The 24082-nt window shown below is 42.3% G+C and overlaps 1 protein-coding gene, 1 long non-coding RNA gene and 1 pseudogene across 7 annotated transcripts in view; 1 reads left to right on the top strand and 2 right to left on the bottom strand.

Moving 5' to 3' along the window:
- The window catches only part of CEP85L (centrosomal protein 85 like), a 217013-nt gene that overhangs the window by 73688 nt on the left and 119243 nt on the right, over nucleotides 1–24082 (top strand). For 3 of the 6 annotated variants that reach the window (XM_032157774.3, XM_058435519.1, XM_058435520.1), the window contains exon 3: nucleotides 5527–5643. The exons of the other annotated variants lie outside the window; for them this stretch is intronic. In XM_032157774.3, the coding sequence (XP_032013665.1) occupies nucleotides 5592–5643 (52 nt within the window). In that variant the 5' untranslated portion in view covers nucleotides 5527–5591. The remainder of the gene's footprint in view (nucleotides 1–5526; nucleotides 5644–24082) is intronic. 6 annotated transcript variants of the gene reach the window in all.
- Nucleotides 6953–7603, bottom strand: LOC116471444 (protein SSX3-like; annotated as a pseudogene).
- Nucleotides 16567–22379, bottom strand: LOC131382872 (uncharacterized). Its single transcript, XR_009212479.1, has 3 exons — nucleotides 22179–22379; nucleotides 20406–20624; nucleotides 16567–16620 (listed from the first exon to the last, which is right to left on the bottom strand). It is a non-coding gene; the product is annotated as an uncharacterized LOC131382872 (long non-coding RNA).

The following is a 24082-nucleotide window of genomic DNA, read 5'->3' as shown; positions in this document are numbered from 1 at the left end:
AAGTAGTTTTAGCAGGCATAATAAAGACTATTTAGAAGGAAAGCTTGCTATATGTGTTGATGTAACGCTTGGTTCCAATTAGTGTATTCTTTCCTTCCTTAATTCGTGTCTTTCCGAAGTTTTCATGATTTTTACTTTATGGGAGCTATTTGTTCCTTACCTTGTCTGTTCTTTGGTAAGTGTGCTTACCAAGTCCTGAGTCTTGTAGTATATAAACGTTGTTTTTCATTGTTGGGTGTGCCTCATGGCTTATCTGTTTATTGTAAAGCACTCAGGAAAATAACCACTGTGGAAGATCACTGAATATTGAGAATAACCTGCATCAGAACATAAGGAATAGGTTGATATTTATAACATAATAGCAACTTTAAAACATGTTATATATATCAGATTATGTCATATCCTTGTCAAGTGGATATGTTTTTTATCCTTTGGTCTTTGATTATATAATTTTTTGGGGTCATCCATTAACCACAGGTCTATAAGATGTTCATTTTTTTCTCATTTATAAAATTAAACAAATCTATGCTAGCTAAATTCCAAACATCTCAGAATAACCTAAAATGTGTTTATCTCCTTTTATTACAACACCCAGCTGAGAATTACCATGTCACATAATTATATTAATTTCTAAATAATGTACATGAAATTTGTGTATTATCAAATATAATTTTACTTTTAGATTGTATCTACAGCATATTTTAGTTAGCTGCCTTCAACTTTATTACTATTACTATTTGGCTTGGAGTAAGCATTTCTTCTTGATTGGTGAGACTGGCATGAAGTGCTGCATTAATTTGGTTTGTTGTGATAATTTTTAGGTGAAATATGTGAATGCACTTAAATTCTTAAAAGACTGATTATTGTGAAAACCTCAGTGTACATATTAAATAATGACACGATTTACATGCTACATGGGAGTTGACAAATACACCTTATAATTTACACACTTATTATACTTCATGCATTATAGGTACGACACTGTTAGTTCCTTTCAGCAGATATTTGAGGTGGTGGTTGCCTCTTCCTTTTTAACCTGGAGCTTTTAGAAGGTTCATTCATTTATTCACTTATATATATTTATTGAATACTTACTGTGTTCCAAGAATGGCAGAATTGCAAGGAGATAAACATGGAGGAGAGGATTACATCAGAATCTCAGCAGCGAAGGGATTCTAGTACAGAAAATTGTTCTAGACTTACCATTGAGGAATTTTCGTTTAGCCACGGTATTTTGAGATTTCAAATAATGCGCTAAATTGAGACACTAACATTAGCAGCACCACTTTTTAGCTGTTGTAATTTGTTCATGGAGTTTCAAATTCCAGGTTGGAAAGAAATAGATCTATGACAATGAGGATAGACGTGTCTACCAGGCTACCAAATTGTAACATAAGGTACATAGCTGATCCCCAATGTTTTCCTAGGATTTCTTTGCCGAGACCTGGAGGCCATTAAATAGCCACTGTTGCCACAGATATTAGTTTGAGGAAGTTGTTTTTGAAGTATGCAGCACTTGTTGTACATAGCATAATTTTGCTGTGGGACCAGAGTTGAGTGACAGAGGGACTGTAAGAGGAAACTGGGAGTATAGGACCTTGAGGCAAAAAAAGGAAACTTACTTTTTGCTTAGGCTTGGCTGGTAACCTTCCTCAGGACAGTCTTTCTTTCCTGTATCACGTGGCTCCTGATAGGCAGGCTCTCAGGCAATTCATTTATCTTTTTCAAAAATTTGAGGTTTTTTTTTTTTTTTTTTTTTTTTTTTTTTGAGACAGTCTCACTCCGTCACCCTGGCTGGAGTGTAGTGGCGTGATCTTGGCTCACTGCAAGCTCCGCCTCCTGGGTTCACGCCATTCTCCTGCCTCAGCCTCCCGAGTAGCTGGGACTACAGGTGCCCGCCACCACACCTGGCTAATTTTTTGTATTTTTAGTAGATACGGGGTTTCACCATGGTCTCGATCTCCTGACCTCATGATCTGCCAGCCTTGGCCTCCCAAAGTGCTGGGATTACAGGCGTGAGCCACCGCACCCGGCAAGTTCTTAAATATAGTTTTTAATGTCTGTTTGGGCTGATTTTTAAGCATACTTACGTATTTTATTTTAAAAAGGTACAGATAGTGTTTTTTCTTTTGATAATTTCCAACAGCTAATTTGTATTAGAGATAATTTTCTTATCTAATTAACCTATTTTATTTTAAATAGGGGCTGATAAAAATGAACTTCAATTTAATCATATCTTCATTAGTTGGTTGTTTTTACTGAGAAATAGTAGGGCTGTTGAATACTGTAAATTTTGAGGTCATCCTGTGGATATATATCAGAAAGGAAGAAATAAGTTATCATTTGGTACACTATCTTCATTTTGTGAAAAAACAAAAGCCTTATAAAGATAAGGACTTGTTGGATTATTTATTTGTTTAGCCAATATTAATTGAATGTCTGTTGCATGTTAAGCACTGTGTGGGGGTGGGAATTAGACATTTCCCCTAATCATTGTATATATGAAGTCTAGAGGAGAAGACAGTAAATAGTTATGAGCGTTATGATAGGCGAAGTACACAGGGTGGTGGGGATGGACAACAGAGGGACATACAGAAGTCCAGGGGATTAGGGAAAAGACTCCTGGCAGAAGTGGTGTTTAGGTTGAGGCCCAAAAAGGTGAGTAGGAACCAGCAAGGCAAAAGGGGTTTGGGAGGAGAGTAGTCTAGGCTGAGAGAGTAGCTTGGTCAAAGGCTGGGAAGTAAAAGAACATTGTGGATGATGTGTTAAGGATGGATCACATCCCAGAAAACAAAACTGGAAGCTAGGAGACCACTTGCTGTTGAAGTAGAAGCTGGTGGTGACTTGTTCATAAAAAGAGACATGGGAAAAAGAAAACTAGATGATTTCAGAGATACTTAGGAAATCAAGACCATACATTTTTTTTTAACAGTGTTATTGCAATGTGCCGCCCCTCCCTCCACCAATCTCATGTCAAATTGTGTTCCCCAATGTTGGTGGGGCCTGGTGGGAGGTGATTTCATCATGGGAGCAGTTTCTCATGAATGATTTAGCATCATCCCCCTAGTGCAGTTCTCGTGATAGACTTCTCACAAGATCAGGTTGTTTAAAAGTGTGTAGCACCTCTCGCCTCTCTCTCTTCCTCCTGCCATGTAAGACACCTACTCCTGCTTTGCCTTCCAATCAAACCTCTTTCTTTTATAAAAAACCCAGGCTCGAGTATTTCTTTTCTTTTCTTTTTTTTTTTTTAATTCTTTTTCAGGTATTTATAGCAGTGCAGTAATGGACTCATACCATATATCCGTTTGAAGTGTACAATTCAATGACTTTTAGTATATTCACAGAGTCATACATCTATCACCACTGTCAATTTTAGAACATTTTTATTACACCAAAAAGAAATTACATTCCCTTTAGCCATCATCCTTCAAACCCTCTATTTTCCCAGCTGTAGGCAACTACTAATTTTGAACGACAATATGAAAATTTCCTAGGGGCTCTCTCTCTTTTCCTTGCTTATGTATTTTATTACAATGATTAGGTTTCATTTGTTCATTAGTTTACTTTGCTGAATGGTTTCTTTAAAATAACTCATCTTAATGTAAAATATCTTCTTGTTCTCACCATCTTTTTCTTTTTTTTCCATAAAATTTCAAACATAGACCAAAGTGGAAAGAAGGCAAAAGTGGTAACCTATATTTGTACACACCAAATTTATACAATTATAATACATGGCAATCTTATTTCAGCCATTAGTTCTGCTCATCCACGTATACCCTTGGTACTATTTTTAAGCAAATAGAGAACTCTTTTTTAACCTTTTGGTAATAATGATACTAACATTTATTGAGCATTTACTATTTATTTACAGGGCATCATGATCATAAGAGGTTTGCATAAATTTTTCATTTAATTAAAAAATTATATGTGGTACAATTATAAACCCATTTTATATATAAGGTAGGTGATATTTCAACCATTTTCTAGCCTGTTCTGCTTTTTATTAACAGTCAATTCATTGGTGAATAATACTATGTTTTTGCAACTTTGAAACTTTCAGGACTCTGATAATGGATATTCAAATAACATGACTTCCAGATATGACAGTGAATTATTTGGTCAATTAGCCTTAAAATTAACAGAAAATATCTCTCATAAAATTTTGCAATATGTTACACATTATATATAACTGATTTTAAAATTCTTTTATTATGGAGTCCTTTTGAGGTAAAATACAATTATATCCTTTTTACTGGTGGAAAAAAAAAAGACTTACAGGATGTTAATGTATTCAGGGTTATATAGCTTTTCAAGTGGTGGAGACGAGATTCTCTTAGTCTGTTTGTTTAGCCCCAAGCCCTGTTCTTTAACCATTGGTGCTAGATGTCTGTATTTGGAAGGCAGAATCCAAAGGGAGAAAAGCCCTGAGAGATGTAGTGTAGGATAATGTAGGTAACACTAGATTGAGAAACAGGATACTAGGATTTTATTTTGAGCTCTGTTCTTGGTCAAGTAATTTAACCTCTTTGTACTTTAGTTCTTTATTTATAGATGGTAGTAGGTCAGAGGTTATACAAAGAACTTTTTTGCTTGCGAAATCGTAATTTCAAGGCAGTATTCAAAACAATTTGATTTACATTCTTTTGTAAATCAAGTAACTTTGTTCCTTATCTCTAAATTCTCTTGTTAATTTATGTTATTGCTGAAAATTAAATATTTGAATCATAAACTCTTAAACATGATGTATAATGTCATTATAGCTCTGTTACCGGTGGAGGGTGTCCAAGTTCTTGGTGCTTTGAACAAAGAATTGGACAAAATACACAAAGCAAGGAAAGAATGAAGCAACAAAAGCATAGATTTATTGAAAATGAAAGCACATTCAACAGGGTGGGAGTGGGCTCAAGCAAGCAGCTCAAGAACCTGGTTACAGAATTTTCTGGGGTTTAAATACCCTCTAGAGGTTTCCCATTTTGTTACTTGGTGTACACCCTATGTAAATGAAGTAGTGTCCCATGATCAGTCTGATTGGTTGCAGAAAGTGACCAATCAGAGGCTGAAGTGAAGTTACAAAGTTACACCCTATGCAGACGTCTGATTGGTTGTGGAAAGTGACCTGTCAGAGGCTGAAGTGAAGTTACAAAATTACACTTCTATGCAAATGAAGACTTGGCCCATGACCAGCCTGATTGGTTGTAGGAGGGGACCAATCAGAGGTACTTTCAGTTTTTCATCTGCCACACAGAAAAGGCAGGGCGGGAGGGGGCCTTTGCAAAGGGAGTAGTAGCCTCTGGTACTTTTGTTACTTGGGTGTGAAAAGTTGGGGTTTTCATTTTAATTTAGTTCTAGGAAGTCAGCATGAATTGGCCTTAGGTTCCCTGCCTCCAGATCCTGTTCTCCTGCCTCAGCTCTAGTATGCAGAAATTAAAATTGTTGGAGGTATATTTTTGTATCTTTATGGACCTCAGTTTTACCTTCAGTATATATCATTCATTCATTCATTTTTGCCATCATTTTGCTTCTCAGCCTGGTAGAGAGAGTATGATTGCCGGACCCTTACCCAGCTGAAGTGAACTGAACTGATTTTAGAGATGTGTGAAGAACCCATGGACCTGGAAAGGCTCTTGTCACACAATCGTGAATGTAGGTGATATGGCTCTGATGACCCGAGGAACACCAGGGTCCTTTGTCTCGCGCCGGTTTAAATAAAACGACATGGACACATGTGGAGTGCTTTTAAGGAGCAGAGAGAGTTTAATACCAAGAAACCCAGAACTGGCCTCAGTAGTCACATCTGGGGAGAGAGAAGGGTAGTGCTGTTATATGCAGAGAATACCTGACAATACTTGTTTTCTGAGGTAGGTGCATGGATACACAAATAATAATAAGAAAGAAGGAAGAGGCTCTCCTGTACAGAGATGGAGGGGGGCTCCAAGCTGAGAGGGGGAATTCCAAGTGTGGAAAACAGCCAGTTATATTAGGAGGCTGGAGGAGGCGGTGTCTGATTTGAGGCCCAGGGGATTGGTTTGACCAGGTATGTCATTCACTTAACTGGCCAAAAAGTGGGCCCTCCCACCCTAGCCTTTTGGTATGCAAATGCAGGGGGCTATGATGTTCTGTACACATGGATGGGGATATGTGGTGGTGTCCATGATGCTAGGCACTTGTGGTGACAAGAAGAAGTCGAGGCAGGAATCGCCATATTGAGTGGACCCAGTTTCTAATGGCTGGTATTTGCATATTAAAGCTTGCCGGCTCATCCCTTCAAGCTGTTTTTCTGCTCGGCAATAAAGTTTCTGGAGCTGTTTTAAAAGAAAAAAACCTTGCCAAGGACCCTTTGTCCTGTCTGTTTTTTTAAGTTTGTAAATGTTTCTTAACTGGCAGTGACCAACACAGGGGAATCGGATGAGGGGAGTTTGCAGCAGGGAGTGCATGTTGAACAGGAAACAGAGTGAGGGGGGCTTGACCAGGACGCATTAGCGATGGGGAAAAGCAGATGGAGATATTTATAGTGGTATTCCACGTGTGTGTGTGTGTATGTGTGTGTATATGCAGTGAAAAAAATCTGAAATACCCAGAACTGGCCTCAGTAGTCACATCTTGGGAGAGAGGAGGGTAGTACTGTTCTATGCAGAGAATACCTGATAATACTTGTTTTCTGAGGTAGGTGCATGGGTACACAAACAGAAATATGCATTAACTATGTCTTGTTCATCAATGAAAATGCAAATATCTAACAGGATGGCACACTGTAAGAAAATACAATGAAAATGCTAATATCTAACTCTTGGTACAGTGTAAGAAAAATGGCGCTCAACTTTTCACTGTTGGGAACTCCTGCTTTCACTTGCTGTACACCTGATGATGAGGGGTTCGCAGCCATGCCCATGTTCGTAGAAGGTCACCAGGTTCTGCTTCTCATCATGGGCATGCGTCCTATCCCTGAGGGGAGTTATTTGTCATCTTCCTCAGGGTCGCTGATCTCTTCCTAAATCACTAGATACTTTCTCTCTTGCAGTCTGTGAGTCCAGACATGTTCCCCCTTTTCTTGGGTCCAGATGTCTTGTTAGTCTTCTCAGAGGTAATTTCTTTTCCCGGGGGACACAGCTGTTTCCCATCGTTCTGTGAGCCAGGTGCTTCTGGCACTCCCTTCGATCATTTCCTTCCTTTGCTGGCTTCTTGGGCATCATCTTTGGAAAGTTTCCTTGTAGCATGCCGAAAGCCATCTGAGGATATTCATCCTGATTCCCGCAGTTTTAGTCTATATCAGAATCATTCCCCTGGAATTCTGCAGCCCATTTATTGTACATGAAAGTTGGGAGGGTGGCCTGGAGACCTAGTTTAGTCATGGTCTCATAGTTTCTCTTCATATATACATAGATGATTTTCTCTGAGTTTCTCAGCTTTTCCCACTCTTTATTAGATAAGTATCTGGCAATATCAGTGAAGGCCTTGTGTCTCTTCTCTGATAATCTGAGCATCATCCTTGGGTCTCTTTGCAAAGGTGCTGTCTCCATTCATGGCATTGGGAGCAGTCTGACCTTGGAGACGAAGCAGCCCTCGCGAGGTCGGCAGCAGCAACGGCAGTGAGGGCAGTGGCCAAATAATTTTTTAATAACTCCTATAACATTCTCCCCTGAGGAGATGTCACCCTAACTGCTGTTAGGGGGTTTTGGGCGATGACTCTTTCCGGCTACTTCCTGCTGAAAAGGAGTGTTGAATGGGGAACAGCAGCTAGGGCTCCTCCTAGGGTAGATCTAAGGATCCTCGGAAGAATGGCGTGTCCATGTGTGGTTCAGTTTGCAACACCTCTTAAATTTGATTGCTTCTAGGCGATAGGAAACAATTCTAGTTATGGTATTGAGTTATACAAGTTATATAGTATTGAGTTATGGTATTGAGTTAATACAAGACATGTAAGCAAGAGGGAGCTTAATAAAGGAGCCAACCAATTCCATAAAGAAGACTGGAATTCATTAAAGAGGGATTGTAGTCACCTGGGGCTGAAGCCTGCATTTTCTCTTAGCCTGTCAATAATTTTGATTTGATTTTTAAGTACCTGTAGATTTTCCTTAATCTACTAGCGAGTTAATCCAGAAGCAGCATGTTTCATTCAAAAGTGCACAGGTACCTCCCACTTCAGCTGTAAGGACATCTAAGGCCTGTCGATTTTGTGCTACTACTGAGGCTGAAGAGTCTATAGATTGTGGTTGTGCCTCTATGGCCCGTACAGTTGCCTTCCATCCTCATTGCATTATAATAGAGATATTAAGTATTGATCTTTGAAGGAGAGGGGATGCCCATAAACCAGAATATACCTCTGGCTATAGAATTTCCCATCCATGGTTTTTCTATGATGAGATTGTCATGTGCATGCCCTCCCCAGGCTGCCCTTTCAGTTAAATCTCCATATGAGGGCATAGAAATGATAGATATCTTTGTCCGATGTATTCAAAATAGTACAGTTTCTAGAAAAGAGGCTAAGTTAGGGATGTCCCCAGATGATGCTGCCATCTTGGTAGAATTTAAAAAATGGGAACTACTGCAGCTATTAGTACAAGTTCCCTTCTGATGCGTTGGGAGGATGAAGTGTATCCAGGAGCCACAAAGAAAATATAGCCCTGTTCCTTGAAGGGATGGTTCTAAGTTGTGGCTTGTGAGAGACACTGGCAGATTTCTCTCATATCTTAGAAGTTTCCTTTCTTTACATATAATACAGGCATCCTTGGGATAAAGATAACCTTATTTAGGATAGTCATTTATGATGTCATTTGGAATTTGACATGCCAAGTGAAAAGGGTCCACCTGACAAATGGAGTTTTGAAAAATTAGGGACATAATATGCCCTGGCCAATATCTCAGATGATTCTTGTGGCAAGGGCTGTCAGTCCAGATGTCTTCAGTTCGCCCTCAGATCTGTAAGCCGCCACTATTAGCAAACATCATACAAGGGTCTGGAATTCCGTGGGTGGGGGGGATGTTTGGAAAGACTCATGTGTTATTTTTTACATTATAGTCAAGGTGGTTACTTAGCGTATGCCACTCCCATCAGTACTTCCAACCAGAAGGAGAGGCTAGATTCTGAAAGCCCCCCACTAGGGCTTCTATCCTTGTAGATCACCCTTGTTGCACTCTTCTCCTCAAATCTTTGAACTATCAGCAATTACAAGTGTGATGTTACTCTCAAGTATGGCCCTTCCCCACTACTTTTAAAGCAGAGGGAGGCATTTGCTATTACTCAGTCAACTTTTCCAAGCCTGGGGGTGTGAAGCTTATCTTTGGGAGAAAGTTCTTTGGCACTGGGGCGGAGTGTTCTACTGGGAAGAGTTAGTCACCCAATTGAAAGTGTTCCCATACCATGTCCCATTTATGCCTGATAAGTCTTTAAGGGTTAAAGGTAAAACCAACAAAGGGAATCCTAAGATGGTGAGTTCCGGGTAACTATAAGGTTCCTTAGTGTCGCTGAACTGAGCAAACCACTTAGGACAGACCCAATGATTAGTCTTGTTGTACAAATGGGCCATGGCAGATACTGTAGGAGCTAGATGGTGCGACGTATTGCTAAGTCTGATAAAAAGTCCTAACAGATTTAGTGATAGTAAAACGCTCATGTTTACTTCCTATAACTGTTATTCCTGCTATGAGGTTAATAATTAAGCAAAATACTATAGTAATTGAGATTCTCTGACATTCCACCCTGAGTGTGCTACAGTATATAGTTCTACTGCAAATAGCAGAGTGAGTATAGCAATTCCTGCAAGGGTGGAGTAGTAAATAATTTCCACCAAAAAGAAGTTCTGATATTTGGCTCAAAAGGAGAGGTAGAAATGACAAAAAGTATTTGTCGAGGTAGGGGTGAGACTGAATAAGATGAGTAGTTCTCATACAGTTACTTATCTTTTGTGATTTTCAGCTTAAGATCTTCCATTTCTTCGCATTGCTATTCAGGACGTTCCTCTGGGCTGTTGGGTGTTGCTCCCTCAGCTCTCCAGGCTTTGACTTGAGTGTGATGTATCCAGGAGTTGGTCGATTCCTGTACCTTTTATTGTTGGGGGAGTTGGAAGAAGAACAGTGTAAGGCCCTTCCTAGGTTGGGCTTAGGAAGGGAGAGAGAGAGAAGGAAGATCCTTTACCAGTACCAAATCTCCTGGGTTAAATAGAGGTGGTCCAGTTTCCTGGGATTGGGTTTTTGCTAATTGTGCTAATTCCTGTTGGAAGTGAGCCAGAGAGTTTACATGCTTAACTAGCTCAGAGGTTTCCCGATCTAATAGAAAAATCATTGGTAAGGAAAGGGTGTCTGTCCATACAGCATTTCAAAAAGGCTAAGACCTAATTTTCAAGGGGTATATCTTATTCGTAGTAAGGCCATGGGAGGAAGAGTGACCCAAGGAAGGTGAGTTTCTTGGGACAATTTTCTGAGGTGTCTCTTGGTAATATCATTAGTTTTCTCTACGTTTCCTGAGGATTAGGGTCTCCAAGCCCAATGGAGATGATATTCTATGCCTAGTGCTTTTGAGACCCCTTGTGTGACAGCTGCCTTAAATGAGGGCCCATTGTCACTTTGAAGGTACTTAGATGAAAGCAGGGAGTTATTTCATTAACACTTTTATTACCTCAGAGGCTTTTTCTGTACAACATGGAAATGCTTCTACCCAGTTAGTGAAGGTATCTACCCATACAGCAGGTATTGAATGCCCTTTGTCTTTGGCATGTGGGTGAAGTTTATCTGCCACTCCTCCCTTGGGTATCTTTCTGTTCTTTGGGTTTGAGGAGAAAGGAGTCGCCTGTTCAGGGGATTATTTTTAGGACAGACATCACAAGCATGAACAACTTGCTTGATTGTTTTTATTAAGTTCTCTCCTGAAAACAATCTCTGGGCACATTGATAAATTTTATCCTCTCCCAGGTGAAAAGCTTGGTGAAGCACTTTAAGGACTTTCCATTGGCTGGAGGCTGGCAAGTGGAATTTGCCGTCTTGTGACTGTAGCCATCCTGAGGGCTGAAATGTATACCCTCGAGAAGAGGCCCATCCTATTTCTGTGGGGGAGTACTGAGGTTTAATTTCTCTTATGGAGCCTTCCCAGATTAGAGGGTTGTCTTGAGCCTTCCTTGCTGCTGACTTAGCTGCCTGATCAGCTGATCTGTTTCCTTTGGCTACCTCATCTGTTCCTTTTGATGTCTCCTACAATGCATCACTGCTATTTCTCATGGAAGAAAAACTGAGGATAATAACCTGTTAATTTCCTGGAGATATTTATAGGAGATCCATTGGTGGTAAGAAAATACCTTTCGTTCCAAAAGGCAGCATGAGCATGGAGAACCAGGAAAGCATATTTGGAGTCAGTGTAAATGTTAGCTACCTTTCCTTTGCTTAATTCAATTGCTCCTGTAAGAGCGATTAGCTCAGCTAATTGAGCGCTTGTGCCTGGAGGGAGTGACGCACTTTAAGTGATGTCATGTAGAGTGACTACTGTGTATCCTGCCTTACACATTCCTTGTTCTACAAAAGAGCTCCCATCTGTCAAGAGGGTCCAGTCTGGGTTCTCTAGGGGAGTTTCCTTGAGATCCTCCCTGGCTGCATAGGTCTGTACTATGATTTGTTCATAGTCATGCTCAGATTCCCCAGTTTCCTCCTGGTGGAAGGCAGCTGGATTTAGGTGAGAACAAGACTTTAATTGGATGTTGGAACCCTTTAACAGCAGGGCCTGATACTTAAGAAGTCAGCTATCTGTTAGCCAAAGGCTCCCCCTAGAGTGCAGTAGTCCTGCCACGTTAGGTGGGGCTTAAATAGTTAAATCATTTTCCAGAGTTAATTTGGAGGCTTCTGGGACCAACAGAGCCACTGAGGCAATGGCTGGGAGGCATGCTGGCCATCCTTTAGCCACCAACTCAAGTTCCTTACTTAGGCAACCCACTGGCTGTTGACCTGGTCTTTGGGCCCGCGTTAATACTCCCAGGGCCATTCCCTTCTTTTCTGATACATACAGATTGAAGGCCTTCCCTATAGGAAGGGTGAAAGTTGGTGCCTTAAGCAAGGCTTGCTTTAGCTGGTCAAAGGCCTTTTGAGCTTCAGGTTCCCAGGTTAAAAGATGAGTTTTAGTTCCTTGAGTTTATTTTATGAGGTTATATAATGTGTCCAGGCTATTTCACCATACCCAGGTATCCATAGTCTACAAAATCCTGTAATGCCCCAAAATCCTCTGAGTTGCTTGAGGGTTTTGGGGAGGGGAAAGGAAGAAATAGTCTCAACCCTCGCCTTCCCTAATGCTCTGGTCCCCTCAGACAGCACTAAGCCTAGGTGTACTTCACTGAGGTTTTCGCAGAGCTGGGCCTTGAGTTTTGAAACCTTGTATTTCTGTTAGCTAGCATGTTGAGAAGAGCTTCAGTGCCTTCCTGAAAAGCATCCTCAGTTGGGGCACATAGCAGAATATCATCAACGTACTGCAAGACCTTAACTTAAGGATGAGAGAACTCAGAGAGGTCTTGTAACAGTGCCTGCCCAAACAGATGAGGACTATTTCAAAATCCCTGAGGCAGCACTGTCCATGTTAACTGGGCAGTCTGGCTGGAGGGATATTCGAAGGCAAACAGGTATTGAGAGTCAGGATGTAACGGTGTACAGAAAAAGGCATCCTTTAAATCTAGGACTGTAAACCATTTAGTTCCCTCAGGTATTTGAGTTAACAGGGTATAGGGATTAGGGACCACTGGATGGATTGGAACTACAGCTTCATTAATGAGGCAAAGGTCCTGAACTAGGCTCCATTCCCCATTGGGTTTCTGCGCTCCTAATATTGGGGTGTTGCAGGGGCTATTACAGGGTTTGAGGAGGCCCTGCATCTTTAGGTTATTAATAATGACTTCTAGCCCTTTCCTAGCCTCTGGCCTTAGGGATATCTCTGGTTAGGAAAAGAAGTGGGATCCTTAAGATAGATCTGTACTGGCCTAGTGGTTATAGCTCAACCTATTCTTCCTTAAGTTGCCCACACTTCCAGATTAATGTTAGCTTCCATCGGGGGAGACAGAGTTTGTCCTGGGGCTGTAAAGATGCTGCAGGCCCCCATGCAAGCTAGAATATATCTGCCTAATAAAGGAGTAGGACTTTCAGGCATGATTAAAAAGGCGTGTTTAGGCCGGGCGCGGTGGCTCACGCTTGTAATCCCAGCACTTTGGGAGGCCGAGGCGGGCGGATCACGAGGTCAGGAGATCGAGACCACGGTGAAACCCCGTCTCTACTAAAAATACAAAAAAAATTAGCCGGGTGTGGTGGCGGGCGCCTGTAGTCCCAGCTACTCGGAGAGGCTGAGGCAGGAGAATGGCGTGAACCCAGGAGGCGGAGCTTGCAGTGAGCTGAGATTGCGCCACTGCACTCCAGCCTGGGCGACAGAGCGAGACTCTGTCTCAAAAAAAAAAAAAAAAAAAGGCGTGTTTAAATAGTAAGTCTCCCCATCTGCAAAAGGGGTTGAGAAAGAGATTGGGTTAGAGTTTTTCGTGATACACCCCTTATGGTCATGCTCTGGGAAGAGGGGAGGCCTGAATTAGAGAGGAGGAGAAAGAGACTGGCTCCAGTATCCAGAAGGAGATCTACCTTCCTTCCTTCAATTTCCAGAATCACTCAGGGCTCCTGTGCTGTAATGGCAGTCTGAGTCGCTGGAGCCAGGGGTTTAAGCCCCGGGACCTGTCAGTCCTGCTGGACCATCTGTGAGACTGGTTCTGAACCCAGTGACCTCTGCCTCTGGGGGCAGATCCATCTCCAGTGGTCTCCGCCACAGGCTGGACAGGGTCAAGGTGGCTTTGTCTTGCTGCCTGGTCATTCCTTCTTAAAATGCCCTGACTTGCCACATTGATAACAGCTAGCGGATGCACCTCAGGGATCCTGGACTTTACAAGCTTGCAACACTGCTGCTAGAGCCTCTGTTCTTCACTTGTATTTCCTCTCCTTTTCTTGGGCCTCCTCCTGATCTGTATTGTAAATGACTGAAGTGGCTATTCTCAGAAGGTTCTCTGGGGTGCTATCTGGTCCTATAGCTTGTTTCTGTAGTTTCTTTCCAATATCGGGAGCTGACTGTGTAATAAACTTGTCCTTCAGGATTAGCTGTCCCTCGATTGAATCAGGATAAAGAGGTGTGTTTTATTAGTGCCTCTCTTAGCCTTTCCATAAAGGCTGTGGGATTCTCATCTGGACTATCATAGATAGTTTAGAGTAATCGAGAGGTTTGGCCCTGGTCTTCCATAGGCCCTCTAACATAGACCTTAAGAAGTGCTTCCTTTTCCATTCATTTCCTGAGTTATTGGGGTTCCAATCAGGGTTGTCTGCTGGAACTGCTTCACTTCCTAGTGGGAATGGAGTTTCCACTTCTTCCTTACCTTCCTTGTCTCCTCTTTTTCTCCTTGGTCTGCTATAGGAGGCATGTTGCTCATATCCGTATTTTTCTGCTGCCTGTGGACCTGCCGGCTTTTCAGCCCAGTGAGGGTCTGACTTAGCAGCAACATAACATCCCTCTATGTGAGATCAAACACCTGAGTTAAATTTTGGAAAATTTCCATATACTTATCGGGGTCATCAGAAAATTGGACCAAGTCTCTATTTATTTGCTTAAGGTCCTGTAATGAGAAGGGAACTTGAACCCTCATGGCACCATTCCTATCAGGCATTTCCTGCAGAGGTGAGAATGAAGCGGGGGGAGTAGGATATACTGGAGAGAGTGGAGCTGGAGGAGCTGATAGTATGATTAGAGGGGGACTGGAAGGATTGGGACATTCAATAGCTGTCTCAGATTGCGCCTCTGGAACCTGCTTTAGCTCTGGGGAACTATTCCCTGTGGCCACTAAAAGAACTGGGTCGATTGTATAGAACTTGCAAAAGTCTGGGCTGTTTCACAGGGCAAAGAAAGTCTATACATAGGGGATCTCAGTCCATTTGCCCTTCTGTTTGGAGAAAAGATCTAACTGTTGGATAATATTAAAATCAAGGCTCCCCGTGGCAGGCCAGGTTTGTCTGTCCCCAAGATAGTAAGAAGGCCATGCTCTTGTGCAATAGAATATGAGTCACTTTTTTTTCAAAGTCTCAGGGTTGAAGGAGTCCCAGTGCTTTAAAATACATTCCAGAGGAGTGCATGCTGAAGACGATCTGTTGCCCATCTAGAAAGAGAAGTGAGAATAAAAGTGTCCTTTTAGTCTCCTTCGTTTTGGTGTATGACTCAGGGTGGAGAAGAAAACAGAGGGGGCATTCCCCTATTTTCCCTCCCTGGTTCCTGGGTCCCGGCACCCAGTTAAATGTGCTGCCTATGGCTGTAGGTGTGACCCTCCAAGCCATGGCACCAGAGAAACGAGACTTTTGAGGCCTAGTCACACTTACCCAAGTAGTCCCAGTCCTCTGCTTATTATTTCCCATTGACCTACTAGACTTGTGTGACCTGTGTGCCTCCCTAAAAAAAAAGGATCTCAGGGAAAACTGTGTAATTGGGCAAGGCCCCTTTAATGGAGGGGTTATGCTAGATTGAACTCTATATCCTGCTATTATGGTCCATGCTAAAGCATTTACCCTTAGAAAAATGGTTTCAGTTAACTTCCGGACTTAAAATCCCCTTAACTAATTAAGTACTATCTCAGTTGGAGACAGAATAGGTGACTTAAAGGAATGTAGGAACCAAATGGCTGTTTTCCTGCTGATGGGACAATATTGAGACTAAAATTTGGCTATGGAAGACATTTAATTCCTAACTGTTGAAAGCAGAATTTTCCCATTCCTGGAAGAGGCTTAGAGCCTGATTTCTAGCAGTGCAAAAGGAAGCTGCGGTGTTAGCATTAAAAAAAAGTGCCTCATGTAGAGGATTTCTGTTTCCTCTAGGTGGCACTGTTGGCTTAGAAATACAATGTGCTCCTCAGACAAGTGGTAGAGAGACCTGGAAAAGCCATGTGCTCTCCAGACCAAGGGGCTGAGAGAGAGATGCTCACTGTCCTGGAGGAACCCTCTGTTCAGAAGATTGCAATGGCATTCCTGAGTTAAACTCCCGGTTACTAAATTCCCACACAGTTGACACACACACACAGAGTAAGAGACTGCAGATAGAAAAGGAAGGAAAGTTTCATGACCGGATAGCTGAGGATTCTCTGCCAGTACCTGAAATGGGCTGTTGGAGGCTGGGTCTGGTCCAGAGGCCTTTGAGTCACACCAGGGTGTGCCCTGCCCAGATATGCTCGGTTGCCTCGGAACTTTTCCCAGCCTTGTGCAATGGCGAGGTCTCCCCATGAAAGGAAACTGATTCAAAATATGGCCAACATTCCCAATGACCTGTGGGTACTGGGGGGTTCTCCATGTTCTCACCAGCAAGCCTCACATCTGAGTCTTTAGAACAGCAGCCAACGATAAGTGTATCTAACCAGTAGACAGATGCCTTTTGATTGATTTGATTTGATTTTAAAATAGAGGCCAAGAGCACCTCAGAATGATAGAACAGATTTTAAGCTCGCTTGTATAATCACCACTTCAGTGAATGTTGTACCTCCGATTCCCGGCCAGTGCACCAAAATGATACGACTCTGACGACTGGAGGAGAATACCAGGGTCCTTTTCTTGCGCCGGTTTAAATACAACGACATGGATATACGTGGAGTGGTTCTAAGGAGCGGAGAGAGTTTAATAAATCGGCAAGAAAGAAGGAAGGGGCTCCCCCATACAGAGACAGAGGAAGGGGGGTTCCAAACTGAGAGAGGGAACCCTGAGTGCAGCAGAAAACAGCCAGTTATATTAGGAGGCTGGAGGAGCTGGTGTCTGATTTGCATAGGGTCCAGGGGATTGGGTTGACCAGGTATGTCATTCATGTAGCCCACAGAAATCTGGTCCTCCCACCCTAGCCTTTTAATATGCAAATGCAGGGCACCATGATGTTCTACAAACGTGGGGATATGTGGGGGTGGCCACGATGCTAGGCACTTGTAGTGACAAGAAGAAGGTGGGAATCGCCATATTGAGTGGACCCAGTTTCTAATGGCTGGCACTTGCATATCAAAGCTTGCTGGCCCGCCCTTCAAGCCGTTTTTCTGCTATGCAAGACATGTATCTGGAGCTGCCTTAAAAGAAAAAAAAGCTTGCCAAGGACGCCTTGTCTTCTCTCTCTGCCTAAAATAATTCCTTAATAACTCCTATAACATAGGGAGATTATTGATTCCATATCTCTCCAAACAGTGCAGGTAGATTAAGGACCAGATTATCATTTATTATCTGTCCTATCATAAAGTAATAGTTTTGTTTCTAAGAAACTTTGTGTTTTCAAAACTGACATCCCATGATAGTTTGATTTGTAAAAATTTTTGTAGGAGAGAAGTAACACTTACAGCTCTCTATAGGTCAACTGCCTGATGAGACTTAATCTTAAATTGAAACTAGTGTGAGATGTCCAGAAAATAGTAGACTTGAATGAAATTTTAAAAGGCAGGCAAGAAAAAAATTCTAATTTTTTTTGGTAAATGTAAAAAGGAGCTGTTTTTTTTTTTTCTGACCAGCTTCCTGCCTGTCCTCATCCCTTGACCAAATTGGAAAATATTTTACTTTGAATTGTTGACCTCTTTGAGCCATACATCAAATTGTCCTTTAAATTGGCAGTAATCTGGCTAGAGATCAGAATGCCTGTTTTTTTTTGTTTGTTTGTTTTGTTTTGTTTTTTTAAAAACAGCTTTTCAGCCAGGCGTGGTGGCCCACACCTGTAATCCCAACACTATGGGAAGCCAAGGTGGGCAGATTGCTTGAGCCTAAGAGTTCAAGACCAGCCTTGGTATCATGGTGAAACCATGTCTCTACAATAAATACAAATATTAGCCGGGTGTTGTGGCATGTGCCTGTAGTCCCAGCTACTTGGGGGGCTGAGATGGGAGTATTTCTTGAGCTTGGGAGGTTGAGGCTACAGTGAGCCAAGATTGCACCATTGCACACCAGCCTGGGTGACAGAGTGAGACTTTGTCTCAAAAAAACTCAAACAAAAAACCAGTGTTAGAAACAAGTGCTCGGTGCCGCAAAGAAGAACTAGCACTCAGGCAAACAGTTTTCTCAGCAAGGCAATTTACTTCTACAGAAGGGTGCTGCCTGCATCAGTCACGCTCGCAAGAGCACACTGAACAAAAGAGAGAAGGATTTTTATTTATTTATTTATTTTGAGGTGGAGTCTTGCCCTGTCACCAGGCTGGAGTGCAGTGGCGCGGTCTCAGCTCACTGCAATGTCTGCCTCCCGGGTTCAAGTCATTCTCCTGCCTCAGCCTCCCGAGTAGCTGGGATTATAGGTGCCCACCACCATGCCCAGCTAATTTTTGTATTTTTAGTAGAGACAGGTTTCACCATGTTGGCTGGGATGGTCTCGATCTCCTGACCTCGTGATCCGCCCGCCTCGGCCTCCCAAAGTGTTGGGATTACAGGCGTGAGCCACCACTCCCGGCCAAAGGGTTTTTATTCCTAACACAATTCCTGTTTCTGTGTCCTTTCCCCATTGGCTAGGGTTGGACCAAACAATCTAAATTAACCCCATTGGCTAAGACTTAAACCTTTCTAAATATGGTGAACACACAGTTTGCTAAGAGAGGAGGGGAGGGAGAGACTGTCTGTTGCTAAGATGGGAAGAGTTGCCTACAGAACAAGTTCAAGGGGTGTTTGGACATGTCCGGGTGTGACAGAGATGTTTACAGAGTAAGAGGTTTGCTGGTTACAGATTAAGCTGAGGAGCAAGTGCTCGTTACAGATTAAGCAGGAAGGGCTGTGTACAGACCAAGAGACCAAGGGAACTTTGAAGAGGAACTTACTGTCCTTAACAATTTCCCCCTCTTGATTTTATAGTTCTTCCCCTTCAAATTTCTTTAAGATATTTTAGATTTGTTATTCCTCTTGGTCATTTAGGAGTAGGAACTTATCTGAGTAGGGCAGGGGAGAATCATGAGGGGTTTTGGTGAGGGCTTTTTCTATAACCCTTTGCACTAATCCACGAATACAAGGTATGATGCAGCAACCTACAAGAATGAGTACACCTATAATAATTGCAAGGGGAGTAAAGGTTATGAGTCCCTTCATTTTCTAAACCATTTTTCCATGAGACTAGAGAAGAATTCTAGAATTCTATTTTAGAATTTTTGGCTAATTCATTTGCTAGGGTGTTAAGGCTCTGTAAGCATTGGGCCCCAATTATGACACAGACCCCACGTTTTTCAGCTAATATTATGTTCAGGGCTATTCTGTTTTCCCAGGCCATCTGGCTGGTAGAGCCTAATTGTTCAGCTGTTCCTTTAATGGCATCCCTAGTATAATTGACCAACCGCTGTTGATTATGGTAAATGTAATTTATCCAGTTTACATTTTTCTTTATAGTTACCCACGAGAACAATATAGATTCAAATCCTGCAGCTATTTGATTTTGGGCTTTAAATTCATTTGGCACCCCTTGTGGAACTCTGATGGCATCTATATAAATGTGAGGGTCAAAGGACCCGTGGGGGGTACTTCTTTTTTCACGATTGTCCTTTTTGCTTGGTTGATGAAATGCCAGAGTGAAAGGGATTGCCAATTGGATTAGAGCGCAAGTGCCGCTCCAGTTACTTTGGCAGAGTATCCAGTAGTGGTCCACTGCAATACCACCATACATCCGCTTGGGGATGAACAAGGGCAGACAGATTGGTTAGCTGTTGAAAAGGCTTAGATTCACTGCATCCCATTAGACTCCCAAGGAATGCCAAATTTTCCCCTTGCCGTGAGAGACACGAGGTGAAATTGATACTTGCAGTAGGGGGTTGGATAGCTCTCAGAGGCTGACCTGCAGGGCTTTTCACTTCTGGGAATAGCAGCAAGAGGGTTTGACATGCCTTATTGCCCCAGGCTGTGGGATTTTGGAAGAGGGCAACCATACAGTTCATGCCCGGTTGGTCAGAGGATCAATCAAGTGGAAAGGGGACAGTTTGGGTTTCTGGCCTACCTGTCACACAAGTGTAACAATCGCTTTTGTTTATCATGCAGATGGAATATTTAATCCATTCCAGCCAGGCATTTGCATCTTGGTACCGTGTTTCAATGGCTATGGTTTGCGTTAGATCTTTAATTTTTACAATGGATAAGTACTGGGTTGTAATGATTAGATTGACAATCGGGGGGGGGGTGGCCCCTTTGGTGAAGTGTAGGTATGGTTTTAGGGCGGTGCCCTAAAACTGCCCACTGAGACCATAACCCCCAATTGCCTAACTCTTCCTCTGAGGATTCCCACCATATGCAAGACACAGGAGTATTAACTCTTTCCACAGAGGGGCAGAAGTACTTTTCTGCACAAGCTAACTGTCTTTGACTTTGGAGATCTCCACAAGGTAAGACTAGACAAGCATAGTTACATTAACAGTAAGATATCCTTGAGTAGCTAAGGGGAGAAGAAAAAGACAAACCTGTTTGAATGTTAGTTTTGAGGCTGTTAGTCTTGGAGTGATGGTCCATGACTTTGCCAGAGGTGGGGCCTTCTTCACTCGAGTGTGGTGGGTTCACCCTTTTTCGGCTTTCTGGACTGCTATTTCAGTTGTTAGGAGTACCAGGTAAGGTCCTTCCCAGGTGGGTTTGAGCTTTCTCTCTTTCCAACCTTTGACAAGGATGTAATCTCGCTAGAAGGCCTTGAGTCTTGAGGGAGGAAAGAGACAGACAAGCCAAGGTCTTTTCGAGGGGGGCACTTTGGATTCTTGGTAAGGCAATAGGAAGGCATCTTGTCCATGGTAACCAGGTTTCCAGAATTAATTTGGTTAGGTGATTTTTTAGATTTTGATTCATTTTTTTTTTTTTTCTTTTTTCCCTGACGAGGACAGATGCCAGGGAGTATGATATTCCCATTTTATTTCTAGTGCCTGGGTATGATATGTTCTAACAGGGCTCTGACTACATTACTGGCTGTTGTCCTTGGGAAGGGGAGAGCTTCTACCCAGTGGGTAAGGTGGTCTACTATTACTAGTAAATACTTGAGGTGGCCTGTTGGGGGCATTTCAGCATAGTAAACTTGGATGCTTTGGCATGGCCTTAACCCTGGATTTCTTCCCCTGGGAGGTGTTTTTTTAGAGTTTGCTCATTAGTTTTTCTGCACACTATGCAACTGTCCGCTACTTGCCTAGCAAGGGTGTGTATTCCTATGTACCCATAGACTCTGAGGACTGCATCGCATATAGCTTGAGGACTCCAATGAGTTCCTTGATGAAGCTGAGACAATATTTCTCTCAAGAGGTTTAGACAACATTTCTCTTCCATCTGGTAATACCCACTTTCCTTCTGGGTTTTCTTCAGCTCCTAATTTTTTCTGCATTTGCTTAAAGTGGGGAGGGAAGTTAGAGGTGTTTGGCGGGGGAAGGTGATCTAAAGGGTAAGTAGTTTCTGGCTTGTCTCCTGTAGTTTTTAGGGGTTATAGGATGACAGGCACTTGCCGCCAACACAGGGCATAGTTTACTTCCTCCTGGGAAACAGGACTTTTGTCATTGACATATTCTATTAAAAGTTGACAAATCCAGTCCTTACTGGACTCAAACCTGGCCAGAAAACTGAATGTTTGAGAGTAGGTTCTTTGGTTTAAATAAAGCAACAATATTTTATTATTTGTTGCTTCTTTTTATGTTTGGTGTTTTCATTATCTCTCCAATATTTTAACATGAGACCTAGAGAGCTATCAGAGGGAATTGTCTGTCTTTTCCTTTTTATTCCCTGCCTTGTCTGGGGTATTTCCCATCCTGGAAGTTTTAGGTGCTTCCTGAGTTTTCCTGAGTCAGTGGAGCTCAACCTCCCCTAATAGAAATTTCTTGTACCCTTTCTCTATGGCTCAACTCGAGTTTCCTGAGTGTGTATGGGGCTCAACCTCTCTTTACTAGGGATTTCTTGCACCTTTTCCCTAGAGGCTCACCCCCACCCCCACCCCCACCCCCTGCCAACTGGAGGTTTCTTGCACTCCTTTGCTTTCACTTCATCCTTCTCTGGCCACTTCCCTCATAGGAATTTAGGTTGGTATGAACCCTTGACAGGAAAGCCACCCTAAGCCATATCAGGTGACCACGGAACCATGGATCTGGACTCTACATTTGCTTCGCACTTAATTGTGTGTCTCATTCACACACTTTCAACCTCCAGGATGTCCTGACCACCAAGGAAGTACTCCTGCCACCCCCTGGCTTTTCTTACCTTGATCTGTGCACAGAGTTACCTTGTCGCTGTGGTATCTGTACAGTAATCTGTACTGTGTTGCCGAGAGTCCAAGTTTATTCTTCACACTGGGTGGGTTCCGATTCCTTACCCCTGAGGCCACCGCAATGAGGCAGCAGGACACGTCTCCTTATGAGAGGTGATTGGAGACCCTTCCCCGGAGGAGAATGGTATCCTGGACGGATAATTCTTTGCTCAGTGCTGCAAAGAAGAACCAGCACTCAGGCACGGACGGATAATTCTTTGCTCAGTGCTGCAGAGAAGAACCAGCACTCAGGCAAAACGTTTTCTCAGCAAGGCAATTTACTTCTGCAGATGGGTGGTGCCTGCATCAGTAACGATTGCCAAGAGCACATTGAACAAAGGAGAGAAGGGTTTTTATCCCTAACGCAGTTCCTGTTTCTGTGTTCTTACCCCATTGGCTGGGGTCGGACCAAACAATCTAAACTAACCTGATTGGCTAAGACTTAAACTTTTCTAACTATGGTGAACATGCAGTTTGCTAAGAGAGGAGGGAAGGAAGAGACTGTTGCTAAGGTGGGAAGAGTTGCCTACAGAACAAGTTCAAGGCATGTCTGGACATGTCTGGGCGGACAAAGAGTTGTTTACAGAGTAAGAGGTTTGCTAGTTACAGATTAAGCTGAGGAACACGTGCTCATTACAGATTGAGCAGGAAGGGCTGTGTACAGAGCAAGAGACCAAGGGAGCTTTGAAGAACTTATTGTCCTTAACACCAGCTTTTCATCTTGCTTTATATAAGCATATAAGAATAAATTTCTTAGTTTGTTATTAATGGTTGCTAAGAGACAGTGTACAAGGTCATGAAGATTTCTTTTATGAATTTTATTTAGTTTCTTCTAAGAGTTTTATAGTTTTAGCTGTTACATTTAGGCCTATTGATTCATTTGAATTAATATTCATGGGTGCTATGAAATAGGGGTCTAACTTTATTCTTTTGCCTGTGACTATCCAGTCACACCATCTCTACGTATCTTCTGGTTTTTAATGTAGAAATTATAATATATGCCCATCTTTAATGGTATAATATATACCCATCTATCTATAATGATAATCAGAATCTTTATTCTCTACTGGTAAATATGAGGACTATAAAATGTTGGAATACCAGCCACCCCTGTTGTGAGTTATATGTCATGGTTGCTAAGTATATATATTTTTACTTTTAACCACATGTTAGATATTGTTTTTATTGTTGTATGCATTGTTACTGTTTTTTAGATTTAATCACAAGTTTACCATTTGTCTCTTTGCTCTTCCTTTTTCAACCTAGAATTCATTGTTCATTATTCTGAAATAAACTCAAGGAACTTTAGCAGTTCTTTCAGTGATTCTGCAAATTCTGTTTTTGCTTAGCTGAAAATATATTTTTTTATCTGGAAAGACAGTTTAGTTTCCCTGCAAAAACAATTTTTGGATGTCAGTTATTTACTCAACCCTTTGAAGATATTAGTCCATTGTGTTCTGGATTCCATTATTGCTGTTGAGAAGTTGGCTATCATTGATAGTTGTTTTATTAATAGTTTGCCCTTTCTCCGTGGCTCACCACTTCTCATTGTCTGATGTTTTGCAGTTTCTTCATAAGCTTTAGTCCTGCTCTGCAGCTGTGAAATTGTAAGCCCTTAGGGGAAAGCCTGATTCATATTATTATTATTATTTTTTTTTTTGGAGACGGAGTATCACTCTTGTTACCCAAGCTGGAGTGCAATGGCACAGTCTTAGCTAACTGCAACCTCTGCCTCCTGGGTTCAAGTGATTCTCCTGCCTCAGCCTCCCAAGTAGCTGGGATTACAGGCATGCACCACTGCACCCAGCTAATTTTTTGTATTTGTAGTAGAAATGGGTTTTACCATGTTAGCGAGGCTGGTCTCTAACTCCT

Source organism: Hylobates moloch, unplaced genomic scaffold (genome assembly GCF_009828535.3).
Source record: "Hylobates moloch isolate HMO894 unplaced genomic scaffold, HMol_V3 SCAFFOLD_2, whole genome shotgun sequence".
Lineage (NCBI taxonomy): Eukaryota > Metazoa > Chordata > Mammalia > Primates > Hylobatidae > Hylobates > Hylobates moloch.
This window is presented reverse-complemented; position numbering and strand designations above follow the sequence as displayed.